General features: G+C 45.0%; 1 protein-coding gene across 1 annotated transcript in view; it reads left to right on the top strand.

Annotated features, from left to right (window-relative positions):
* Positions 1 to 11,137, top strand: part of Kcnu1 (potassium calcium-activated channel subfamily U member 1) — a gene marked incomplete at its 5' end in the record, with an annotated part of 56,005 nt that extends 44,868 nt beyond the window's left edge. The window contains 6 exons of the mRNA XM_050146735.1: positions 2,018 to 2,204; positions 4,169 to 4,243; positions 5,972 to 6,111; positions 6,646 to 6,840; positions 8,059 to 8,169; positions 10,728 to 11,137. Of these exons, the coding sequence (XP_050002692.1) occupies positions 2,018 to 2,204; positions 4,169 to 4,243; positions 5,972 to 6,111; positions 6,646 to 6,840; positions 8,059 to 8,169; positions 10,728 to 11,006 (987 nt within the window). The remainder of the gene's footprint in view (positions 1 to 2,017; positions 2,205 to 4,168; positions 4,244 to 5,971; positions 6,112 to 6,645; positions 6,841 to 8,058; positions 8,170 to 10,727) is intronic.
* Between the last annotated feature and the right edge of the window lie 1,420 nt (positions 11,138 to 12,557).

Raw genomic sequence — 12,557 nt, forward strand, 5'->3', positions numbered from 1 at the left:
AGAGAGAGAGAGAAGATGCCTAGAACTCTCCAGCCTTAGCCAGTGTCACGAATGATCAATATTAGACTCTTTCACAGGGTATTTCTGTGATAGACCTGACCATGTTTTAGATAAGATTGTAGAAGGACCTTGGAACTTTGGGCTGGAGAAGCCGTTGAGTGTTCAGCTGAATGAACTTTTGTTTGAACTTTGAAGCTAATGCTCAAAGCAGCTCAGATAATGGAGGCTTGTGGAATTTCAGAAGGAATTTAAGAGTTCGTTAAAGAGTCTGTTGGTGGTGTTCGATATTTGGAGCTTTGAGAATCTGTGGTTCTGGTCAATTAGGACTGAAGAATTGGCTATGATTAAGAAGAGACTAGAACCACTAAGGTGAAACCTTTGCTTTATTAGGACAATTGATGCTGATTTGATGGAGGTGAGATTAAGTGGTGATTGAGAAGAGACCAGCATGATCCAGGATCATTAATGTGGGAGGATTTCCTCAGACTCAGCGCAGGAAGCCAAGGCTGTCTGTACCTATGGTAGTACCTGAACTCTGTAAAGTGTAAGAGTCTCCCTTGTGACACTGGTTTGGAGGCATCAAGGAGTCATGGAGAGTGGCTGAGACTTGACTTTCTGAGAGGCCAGTAGAAGCCAATGGTGAAGGTGAAGCCTCAGTTGAAACAGAAGACTCAAGACTGAATTAGTCAGAGATAAAGTGTAGCCGTAGCCGCGGTAGAGTCCCTGAAGAAAGCCTATGAGAGTCTTTTGGTGAAAATACAGCCCAATTGCAGCAGGACTCAGAGTGGAAATTCCATTACCTGGGACAACCACCAAGGACAGCAGCAGCTATGGAGTGGAGCTGGCCTGAGCTTATGAGATGAGCTATGTGTACTATTGCAAGCCCTTTGGAGCCTAGAAAATTGTGTTTGAATTCCAAAAGTCTGAGACTGAATTATATGCTATTGAATTTGTTTTACTTTGCTTTAATTCTATGTCCTGATTCTTCTTGGATAAATTATTTTTATTTTATAGGATCCTATGGTTAAGAGACTTTGGATATTTGTATATTTTGAAGAGGCTTTGAACATTGATAGAAACTATAGATGTTTTTAAAAGACTGAATTTTTAAATGCTGTGGAACTTCAAAAATTATTTATGTTCTGATATTAACATTAATATGATATTGTGGAGATAAACTAGAAAGAAAAAGTTATGGATTAAAATGATGTGTCTGTGTATCAAACTGACAAGAGATCATTTGTGCTGACTAGTTTGATGTCAGCTTGACACAATCTAGAGTCACTTGGGAAGAGGGAACCTCAATTGAGAAAATGCTCCAACCTGTGGTACATTTTCTTGATTGATAATTTATGTAGGAGGGCCTAGGTCACTGTGGGTGGTGCAGGACTACCAGAAGAAGCACTCCTCTGTGGCCTCTGCATCAGTTCCTGTCTCTAGGTTCCTACCTGTTTGAGTTACTACGTTGACTTCCTTCTGTGATGAACTGTAGGGTGTAAGTATAAGCTGAATTAAACCCTTTCCTCCCCAAGTTGCTTTTGATCATGGTACTTCATCATGGCAGTAGAAATGTTGACCAGGACAAACCCCAAGCATCCTAAAGATGGGGCTACATTACTAGCTACATGAGAATACGGGAGGGATAGCCTACTAGCAAGGCTGAGAGATATAGAATTAACCTATAGCTCCATGATGCCTCCTTTCTTTGACTTTTTCATCGCCATGGTCACTTTTTGCTTTCTTTTCTCTTACTTGAGTTGTCAAAATGGATTTTTGCTCACCATGATTCTCCTTTGTCCCATCCAAACTTGTTCTCTGAGAGGGATCTGTCACATCAATCCCCAATAAGACACTAACAATTTCCAGGACAATGTATCAGACAACTGATAATTGCTAGTCAAGCCAGTAGAGTCTTTAGCTCAAAACCTGCATCACCCACAAAGACCCGGCTCCATGAGCCACAATCTCAGACCTGTCCATCTGAAGACCCCTTCACAACATGGAACTCTCCCTCTAGGGATCTGCACTCTACACTGGAGATCTGCATGCGGTCAGCATAGAGCACTGCTCCATGTGTGCGATCTTAGCATCCCCGTACAAGCCACTGAGCAGCCAGATTCTGGTGGACACTGAGACTATCATGGCCACCCTCAACATTCAGTCCCTGCGGATCAGCTGCCCAACCCCGATACCTTCAGTGCCAGGTCAGAACAACTCCTGAGGGGAAGGGCCTAGGGAGGATGGGATAAGGAGAGAGAATTAAATCCTCCCCAAATACTTGAGTTGTGAGGAGCAAGACGGATTGGGACAGATGTCACAGATTTTCTGACTGTGACAATATTATGGTAGGAATAACCAAGTTATTTCCTCTTGAGTTCAAAGTCATATGAAAACCCATATCCATCTTCAAGGTTGAAGTCATGTACACTGGTTTCCAATTTTAAGGAAAAAGGCACTGAAATGTAAGAGGCATTATTTTTGCTGTTAATCTAATATTGGAAAGTGTAGCAACTACTATGTTATGATAACAAGTTGTATTAATCAATTCTTTTTTACTCTTACGGGTGTTTTTCAGTTATTATTTTAAAACTTAACTTTCTTTATAGGATAGAAAGATTTAAAAAATTCATTCTATTTTTTCGAGACAGGGTCTCATGTGTCCTAGAATGCACTATGTAGATCAGGATGGCCTTGAACTCGCAGCGATCCACCTGCCACTGTCTCCCAAGTGCTGAGGTCAACAGTGTGCCCATCACACTGAGCCAAATATTTTTTTTTCCATCTTTTATTAATTAAGCAAAAAGATGCTGATTTTCTCTGATGTATTAGGTTCTGTTTCGGGGCTGGAGGTTGGCCCATGATGCACCAATTGATGGTGGACAGTCAGTCTTCTTTGTATTTCCCTAGGTCAGTGGTGACTGTTTTGGTTGTCATAACTGGAGAGATGCTGCCATCTCTTGGTAAGGTCACACATGCTGTTTGGCAAACAGCTTTCAGTGCATGGGGCAGCCCCACACAAAGGCCAGCAGTACAGAGATTTGAGGAAGTTTACCCCCTCATATCTGGTGAGCCTTTTATAAGGTCGGGAGATCTTCCTGACATTCTGATGAACTCACATAGGAAGACAAGCCAGCCCATTCCCTAGAGATTCATCCCGGGAGGCTGGGGGGTGGGGACACAAGTGTGGACTCTCCAGAGGATCCATAAGAGCACCAGGCCTCCTGGACATGTCTTTGGGAAGCCTGGAGGGTTTCCAGTCTTGCTCTGATTACTGCCCTGCCACACTGCAAGGGGAACAGGTTAGCAAACCTAGACAGTGCGGGATTTTGAATGTCACTTCCTCCACATCAAACTCTTGTGTACAGAATCACAAGGTATCCCAGGTGGAGGCAGGGTTCTCAGAGTGGGGTGCCACTCGATTCTGAGGAGCAGGAAAAAGATACAAGCAATATCCTCTAGAGGATCTTGAGGTGGCAGATCATATTAGTGGCCAGAAGTCCACTGCAGGGTCTTCAGAAGCACCCATGAAGCAGCGGCATCAACTCATTAGTAGCTGGTCCCTTCCAAGTTCTATAAGTATATTAATGTGGCAGGAATGCTACTTAAACACTAACACCTTACTACTTGGACACTTTTGTCACATGCATACACACACACACATGCATACACACACACACCATGTACCATCCCTTTCAAAGGAGTAGCAACTGAATACAGTCAACCCTCTGTACTGTGGGTTCTGCATCTCATCCCCAAACACAGACGGAAGATATTCTAGGGAAAATGCATCTATCTAAAACATCTAAAAGCATACAGACTTTACATCATTGCTCTGTTAACATTATTATAGCCATTCCATGGCATTAGGTGTTATCAGGCATCTGAGGTAAGGATTGTGAAAATGTACATCAGTGATACACAAATAACTGGCATTTTCTGAGCAAGGGCTTGAGCTTCCAAGGATTGGTACTTAAGGGACTCCACTTCCTGAAGATACCAGAGGGCGATTATGGTAGACTTTTTTTCTGAAATACAGAAATGAATTTGAGCTATGGACTAGAAAGTAACATTGCTGAGCTAAAGCATCGGGGCACACAGTGTTACTATGCTTCCAGCCAAGTTTTACGAGCTGTTTATTGTTCTTGTCATCATCTCTTATTGTCTGTAGGACCCAATACTGCATCCAGCTTCAATAAATACCAGGAAAGAAGATACCAGCAGATCCCCATTCTCACTGAACTGAGTAAGTTGCTTGTAAGTGGAATATTCAAGGGAGAGATTTTTAAGGTGCATAGGCGATGCCTCACGGTCGTTCTAGAATTCACAGTCAGAGGACTAAGAAACCAGAATAGGCCCCAGAAACCTTTTAGTGCTATTTGGGTATCCATTGTTGACATCATTCATCGAAGCCTGTGTGAAGAAGCTGAGCCAGCACCTGTCAGTCACTGGCAACAACCTTGAAGCCTAGATGGCTGCCAGTTGAATGTATAGCTTAATTGTTCCCTCCCTTTTAACTATCTCTGACTCTCAAAATTTTAAGTCTATAATTTGAAGAAACGGTAAATTAAAGTGGTGGGAGGAGATGAGGTATGTTCTATCACTCGGCAGGGACCACGGGGTTTGTTCATCCAAAGACCTGGAAACAGACAATGACTGTCACATTAACTAGTCACCTGCCAGACCCTCAGTCTTTGTTCTTCTTTGCTGGAAAGGGTCAGGCTAAAATGGGAGCCTTGGGTCTGGCTTTGGTAGAGCATATACAAACTAAGAGAGAGTAGGGAGGAATTTTGAGGTCTCTGGTTTAAATGACCCAGCAGAATTAAGACAAAGTCTTAAGCCTGTGTGTATGTATAGGCCAGAAGACACCATCAGATAGGTGATCCACATATAGACTAGAGGACACCATCAAACAGGTGGTCTGTGTATAGACCAGAGGACACCATCAGATAGGTGATCCATGTATAGACTAGAGGACACCATCAGACAGGTGATCCGTGTATAGACTAGAGGACACCATCAGACAGGTGGTCTGTGTATAGACTAGAGGACACCATCAGACAGGTGATCCGTGTATAGACTAGAGGACACCATCAGATTGGTGTTTTTCACCTTTCACCACATGGGTCCCAGGAATCAAAACTGGGTCATTAAGTTGACAACAAGTGCTTCTACCCACTGGGCCATCTCTTCGTATCACACTTTGGTTTTATGAGACAGGGTCTCTCATTGGCCTGTAGCTTACCAAATGAGCCAGTGCGACTAGCCAGAGAGCTCCAGGGGCCCATCTGTCTCCATACCTTCAGTACTGGGACATAAGCATGAATGTCCATGCCTAGGTTCTCATTGTTTTATTTATTATTTTTATTTTTATTTATGTTTATGGGTGTTTTATGCCTGCATGTCTGCGTATCACATGCATGCCTGGTGCTCACAGAGGCCAAAAGAAGGTATGGGATCCTCTGGAACTGAAATTCCAGACAACTGTGAGCCACCTTGTGGGTGCTGGGAAACGAACCCAGGTCCTCTGGAAGAGCAGCCAGTGCTCTGACCTGCTGAGTCATCTTTTCATCCTCTTGTTTTGTTTGTTTGTTCACATAAATCCCTGTGTGTGTGTGGCAAGCACTTTACTGATTGAACAACCATGGGAGGGACATGAAGAAAAGCCCAAGGGTAGAGCTTGCTGTGCCCGAGAGGACTGAGCTTGGGAATACAGGCAGCAAGCTCTCATTTTTCTGTGTATGCTGGCCTTGCCTTTTCATCTTTTTTTAAAAAATATTTATTTATTATGTATACAATATTCTGTCTGTGTGTATGCCTGCAGGCCAGAAGAGGGCACCAGACCTCGTTATAGATGGTTGTGAGCCACCTTGTGGTTGCTGGGAATTGAACTCAGGACCTTTGGAAGAGCAGGCAATGCTCTTAACCTCTGAGCCATCTCTCCAGCCCCCTGCCTTTTCATCTTGTCTTACAGAGAATCCCTCCAACATCCACTTTATTGAGCAGATGGGTGGAATGAACGGGACACTCAAAGGAGCTAGGCTGCATCTCAGCACTTCCTTCTCCAGGGGTACTGTCTTTTCAGCCAACTTCTTGGATTCTCTTCTGGCCACGGTAGGTACAGATGAGTCAAAGTCCCCGGGAAAAGGAAAAGGCCCCCTGCGGGAGGCCGCTGCTCACCTTCTAACCTCTTAAATTTTCCAAAAAGGCAACTTCACAGGCATTATTTCACCTCAGTTTTTCACAGTTTCAAGGTTACGATCTTGCAGTGCTGGTGCAGAGATTCCAGATGCCTGGGGTAGGGGTTGGGTACACTGATGATCCTTTGGATATTGTGGCTTGACACACTACTCTGGTCACTTATGGAGGGAGAGGACTCTGGGATATCAGCCCCATGACTCACATTTCAGTGTCTGCTCCCTAGAAACTAGACTTGCCTTACTCGTTTTCTGCTTGCTTTGACTAACCCAGCTTTCTACCCAAACTGCCAACTTGCGCTCCATTTTGATAGCGACAATGAAAAGACGCGTTCTGCACCACGAGGCCCATTTCAAGTGGTGACACCTACTAAATCTCTGTGTCCCAACACCTCTGCCATACATGTGCTGCCCCTTCTGATTTCACACATAGCTTCCCTATGTTTTCCAGGCCTTCTATAACCATCATGTCCTGGAATTACTTAAGATGCTAGTGACAGGAGGTATCAGCGCTCAGATGGAACAGTGTTTGGTTCAGGACAAGTACTACGGGATACATGAAGACAGTGCCACAATCATGTCTAGAAGGTCACGGTGTAAGCTGGGGCTTCTTTCCTTAGACCATACCATTCTATCAGACATTGAGGTGAGTATACTGTTGTTACCATGGTGCATTTCCTACTTCATTAACTCGCTGAGTTTCAATGGTCTAGGCTGCTTGAGTTCATGTATGACTTAGCACAGGAATAATAACTAGTAGATCCAGTGTTACAGCTAACGTGTCTGCACACTGTTGTGTTTATTCTTTGCAACAATCTCAAGAGGTAGAGAAGGAAGTGGTTTTCTCCATCCTCCAGCTCAATGTGCAAGCAACATCAGAGAGGCGCAACATTATGTCTGAAGGTGTCCCCTGTGGATCCTGTATTGGAAACTCAGTCCCTAATGCAATGGTGTTGAAGGCTGAGCCATTAAAAAATTGACGGGGTATGATGGACTAGATGTCACAGTAGAAGGATGGGCTTGGCCTCCTCCCTTCTCTCTTACACGTGGCCTCTCTTGAACCTCACCTTATCGTGAGACGATGCAGCAGTAAAGCTGTTTTCATTTGAAGTCTCCTTGACCTCAGCTTTCCCGGAAGCCCAGGATCTACTCTCTGTCTGTTCCAGTCTTTTGTGTTTAGTCATACAGGGATGACATGAGTTAAGTAACTAAATCCATTTAGCAGAGCAAGAAACTGAGGTCACTGCAATTTCAACCATGTCACAGCAGGGGTCCAGCTAAGGAGTATGGTCCAGGTTCTTACTATTGTCTCAAAACCTGCAATGCTAAAGAATTCTGGTCAGGCTAGCTGCAGTCAAGCAGAACTCTGGGTCTGGGTCTAAGGATGTCGCTGGTTCATGGAATATGCCAACACTTTCTTGACCAGAGAGCAAGTAAAAGGCAGACTATCACAAGATAACACCAAGGGCAGCTTCCAGAGGAGCATCTCTTCATTCGGGAATAGAGTAGCGTGCAGCCTGATCACAAGCGAGCTACTTCTCAGGGTTTGCTTTATGTTTCGTTTTGATTGGCACTGTATCCAGCTACCTGTTCAGTGTTATGGTGAAGACACACGTGAACAAGGAGACATCTTTTGTAAAGCCAGTGGATGTGAGCATGGCCCCTTCAAAGGAGTGTGCTCCTAAGACCACAGCACTGAGTGTGCCTCAACGCATACTGCCCGCTTTCCACTGCTGTCACGAGCAGGTGGATGACGGTTAGGGCCTCTAGACGCCTGCAGCAAAGAGCGGCAGACAAAACTCAAGTTCTTACAACTCTTTGATTAAAGTGCTTAGCAACCCCTGTTGTTCTGTTCTCTTCCCAGCCAAGGAAAACCTTTGGACAACTGTTCTGTGGCTCCTTAGATAATTATGGGATCCTATGTGTCGGCTTATACCGTGTGATGGATGAAAAGAAACAGAACCTGGAACACAAAAGGGGAGTATGCTGAATTGAAAAGAACTAGATACCTTTTAAGTATGAGAACCAAGGCCACTTTGTCTCATGAAAGCCAAGTCCAAAGCTCCAGACCAGGAGCAGGATGTAGGGGCTAGATAATGGTGTAAGAATATGGAAGACTGGGTCTAAACTGTGGTCAGAATCCCATGAACATTGACCTTGTAAGGAGACTACAGATTCTGTCCCTACTGAAAAGTAAAACATAGACTTTAAATAAGAATTCTCTCATGGCCCACCTCCATCCATGAAGCTGCTGCTACGTCAGAGAGATGCCCTGATTTCCTGCCGCATTCCCTGGGGAATGTTTAATGAATGCTTCCTTCTAGTCACGGGGGTTTGTGGGCTTTTTTTTTTTTTTTTTTTTTTGAGACAGGGTTTCTCTGTGTTGCTTTGGTGCTAGCTCTAGTAGATCAGGCTGACCTCGAACTCACAGAGTGCTGGGATTAAAGGCGTGCACCACCACCGCCCAGCTGGTTGTGGTTTGTATTCCTAAATCATCAGTGTACTGTGTCCAGACTCCAATTATTCTGCTAGCTGTGGGAAAGAGAGAAAATCTATCTGGATCAATGGGGAAAGGGGAAAGAAAGGAGGGACATCTCCAACGGCACAACCATGCAGTTCCACGCCAGCACTGTCACCACGGGCACGAATACAGTTAGTAATCAGGGAGAAGTGAAAACATGGAAGCATAGAAATAGGTTGGTCAAACCCATTCCAGGCAGAGGACAAATAAAATTACTCAAAATAGTGGGCTCAAGTGAGAAGGAGAAAGAGAGGAAGGGGCAGAAGAAGTGAGAGAAGGAAGAACATTATATTAACAAGAGAAGGGATAAATGAATGATCTAAGGCAGGAGTAGTTGTGTGTGTGTGTGTGTATGTGTGTGTGTGTGCGCGTGCGTGTGTTCTTAGCATGAAAATTTCTTAGTGCATCCATAGCCAGTGCAGCGAGGAGATGGGAGGGCGATGCAGAGCTGGGAAGAGGTAAAATTCAGATTGACTGCTGGGTGGTGTCAAAGCAGGGTTGTCATGGATACAGGGAACAGTGGTAGACTGTAGTCCAAGGAGGAGGACTGGAAATCCTGGTGAAGTAGAGAGGAGATGTAGTCAGAGGAAGGGAGCGGGAGAGAGGATGATGGGAGGTGGTGGGTGGAGACTGATTTACTGAAGCTTAAGATTTCTGACGTGGGACACAGGAAGTGGTAGCATCCAGGATGTGCCCGGAAAGCGGTTTGGAGATGGGGAATCTTTGGGTAGCAGGTGTCAGAGAATGAGCAGCTGTAGACCACACAGACACTGTAGGCACGGACAGTGCTTATGGGGCTAGAGTAAGGAGGAAACGCTGCCAACGTGCCAAAGACCTAGATAAACATGGAGGTCTGATAGCTTACTAGGGAGGGCTAAGTGGCTTTAAAACACTCACCTGTAGGACAGTGGGAGGAGCGATGCTCTGAGTTCAGCTCCAGAAAGTAGAAATGGTTCCTATGTAAAAATATGTCCCCTGCCCCAGTCTCCCTCAGCTCTAAATCCTGACTCTACAGGTCTGGAAAATCTGTAGAATATGGTTTTGGGAAGATTGTACAGCTTATATTTGAGAAATCCTCAAGGAAGGAAACGGTATTTTTCCTTTAAAAGGAATGTGGGATTGTGCTAAATGTTAGCTAGAACCAATCAGGGCCAGAGGACTCCTGGGAAACGATGATGGGTAGATTATCCACTCAAGGGAGGCCGAGCCTGAATATTTAAGGAGAGACCTTTGGGGACAGTGGTGAAGAGGGCAGATGAGAGGCACACAAGGTCAGCTTGCCTACATTCTGGTCATGAATCCTGAGGTATTAACGCACACTTGAGCTTTGCTCTGAACTTGACATCTGGTGAAGTGTCTTGCTTCCCTAAAAGTCTTCACATGGAGGCCCAGGCTGTGAGTGTTCTTTCAGATTTATTCTGAATAGAAATTTAGGTTTTAAATGCATGTATTCTTTGGTCAGGCTGCATTCTGTATAAAATTTGATGACATACACATTAAGATAGACAAAAATCTATATGGGAAAAAATTCTGTATGTTGTAGCAAGCAAACTGTGTGGTCTCTCTGGCCAAAGGAACTTTTCCCCAGTCAAGCACTGCCCTGCTTTTGCTTGTGTGTTTGCTGTTCTAGGGGCGGAACCCAGGGCCTTGCACCTGTGAGGGAGCTCTTGCACACTGTCCTGTCTTTCCCATCTCATGTCCCAGTTTTGCTTCAGTGCTCAGAATTGTGCTAGCTGAATGTGTTAGTCTGTGGGTAGTGAAAGCAGATAAACCTGAAGTCAGATAAGCCAATAGAGGTGAGCTCTCCCAGATACGGTCTTGTCTCTCTCATTAAAATGACGAGCACAGCTGCTCCCAGAGAGTTGTAGAGAGATGCACACAGACCTCTAGGAACCCTCCTGCTACTACCGGCCAAGGACAAAAAGGGGGGAACTGTCACCTTTGCTTGGGGCATTGCTTGTAGCATCACTGTTCAAATGGCGATCTCAGAATTTGTCTTTGGCTCTCCTTACAGGTTTGTAATTACCAGGCCAGCTAATGACTGCTGCCTGCTGCCCTCAGATCTCGTGTTTTGTGCCATCCCGTTTAGCACTGCCTGTTACAAAACAAAAAGTGTTTCTTCAAATCAGATTCTTGAGAACATTACAAACGTAATGTCACTGGCCCCAGAGACACATCTGGGCATACAGCATGTTTCCAAAGTCAGCCCAGAGGCAGAGAAAACATCTCAGCATTCCTACACCCAAGTCTATCCTTTGGACCTATTCGCTTCCAGTTTTTTCGACCAATGAAAAGTAAGAACAGATGTGTGCTATTTTTGTTCTCATTGTTAGTAGTTCCCAAGTCGGCAAGCCCACGCCGCTGTGGAACAGACCCTCTTATCCCACCGGGTAAGACAGTAGATAAATAAAGATGCATGTGGTAAATGGTATCAAAGCAAAGTCCATTGCGCTCCTTCCCTCCAGCAATAAACGGGTTCACTGGAGCTGAATTAAGAAGTCCTCCACATGGATAGATGCTGATAGGAACCAGAACCAATTTGCCTATGAATAAGATCTGGGACAAGGCAGATGTTCATTAAAATGAGTATTATGAATATTTTGGGATCATGCTGAAGCAGAGAATCAGCAGAATTTGTGCTGATCTGGGTAGAAGGGATGGGTTCCTTTCAGAAAGACCACTCCTGGTTCCTGGGCATTGTAACCTTTTCAAACTGGGAGACTATACAAAGTCCTGTTCATTTCGTGTTGGCCACCCACTCCTGGGTGTATGGCCTGCCCTGAAGTGTGCTTATACCCAGTGAGACTCCACTGGGGTCTCACTGATTTTTCTCTTGGCCAGTGGGTATCAGTTACAGATAGCTTCTTTGTTAGGGTTGGGAGCCCATGTCCATGTCCCTCCCTTAGCCCTGGGACCCCACCTAACATAAATCTGTGCAGGCCTTCTATGTGCTGCCACCATCTCTGTGAGCCCAAGACAAGCAGTCCTGTTGTGTCTGGAAGACACTCGTTTTGTTTTGGCATTTTCTGACTTACTGGATTTTTTTTAGGGGGGGGGAGGGGTTGGTTGTTTTCATTTTCATTTTTGTGTTCCGTTTTGTTGAAAGAGAGAAATAAAGAAATTAAATATGGGTGGGCAAGGTGGTGGGGAGTACCTAGGAGTTGATGATCAAAATATATTGTATGAAAAAATTAAATAATAAAATCCTCTCCAGATCCCAGGTGTACTCTCACCTCCAGCCCTCCAGCCCCCTTGATGGAAGCTGTTTTCCTGTTCTAATGACATAGCTTTTGTGCTTTTTTTCCTCTCTGTGACTGGTGCCTCTAAGTTCTGCCTTCTCACACCAATAATTGGTCAAGAAAATGCCTCATAGACTGACCTGCAGGCCAATCTACTGGAAGCATATTCTCAGTTGAGGTTGTCTCTTCCAGATCATTCTAGCTCGTATCAAACTGACAAAACACAACCACTAACTAGGACACGATGTTCCTGGGTGAAGCTCAGTAGCTTCAAGTAGGCAATGTTTCAACCCCTAAATCAGATCAAGATCGCACAGCTTTAAAATGTTCCCCGACTTACAGGCCCTTCATTCCATCGCTGCCACCCCACTCTACGCCCATACTTCCCACATCCTTGTCTAAGGTCTAGCCTGGTAACTACCGCCACCCCCAACATCTGTTTCTGTTTCTCTACAGCCTGCAGGATCTAACCCAGGTCCCACAGACAGGGCCCTGGCACAGTCTGGTCACCAGCACTTTCTATCAGGGGACCTCTAGCCTTCCACAGAGTCCCACATCTGGTCCTCCAGCCTAGCTCCATCACCTCCACTTGCAAGGTACCCA

Source organism: Alexandromys fortis, unplaced genomic scaffold, assembly GCF_014885135.2.
Source record: "Alexandromys fortis isolate MF-2015 unplaced genomic scaffold, M_Fortis_MF-2015_v1.1 scaffold_55, whole genome shotgun sequence".
In the NCBI taxonomy this organism is placed as follows: domain Eukaryota; kingdom Metazoa; phylum Chordata; class Mammalia; order Rodentia; family Cricetidae; genus Alexandromys; species Alexandromys fortis.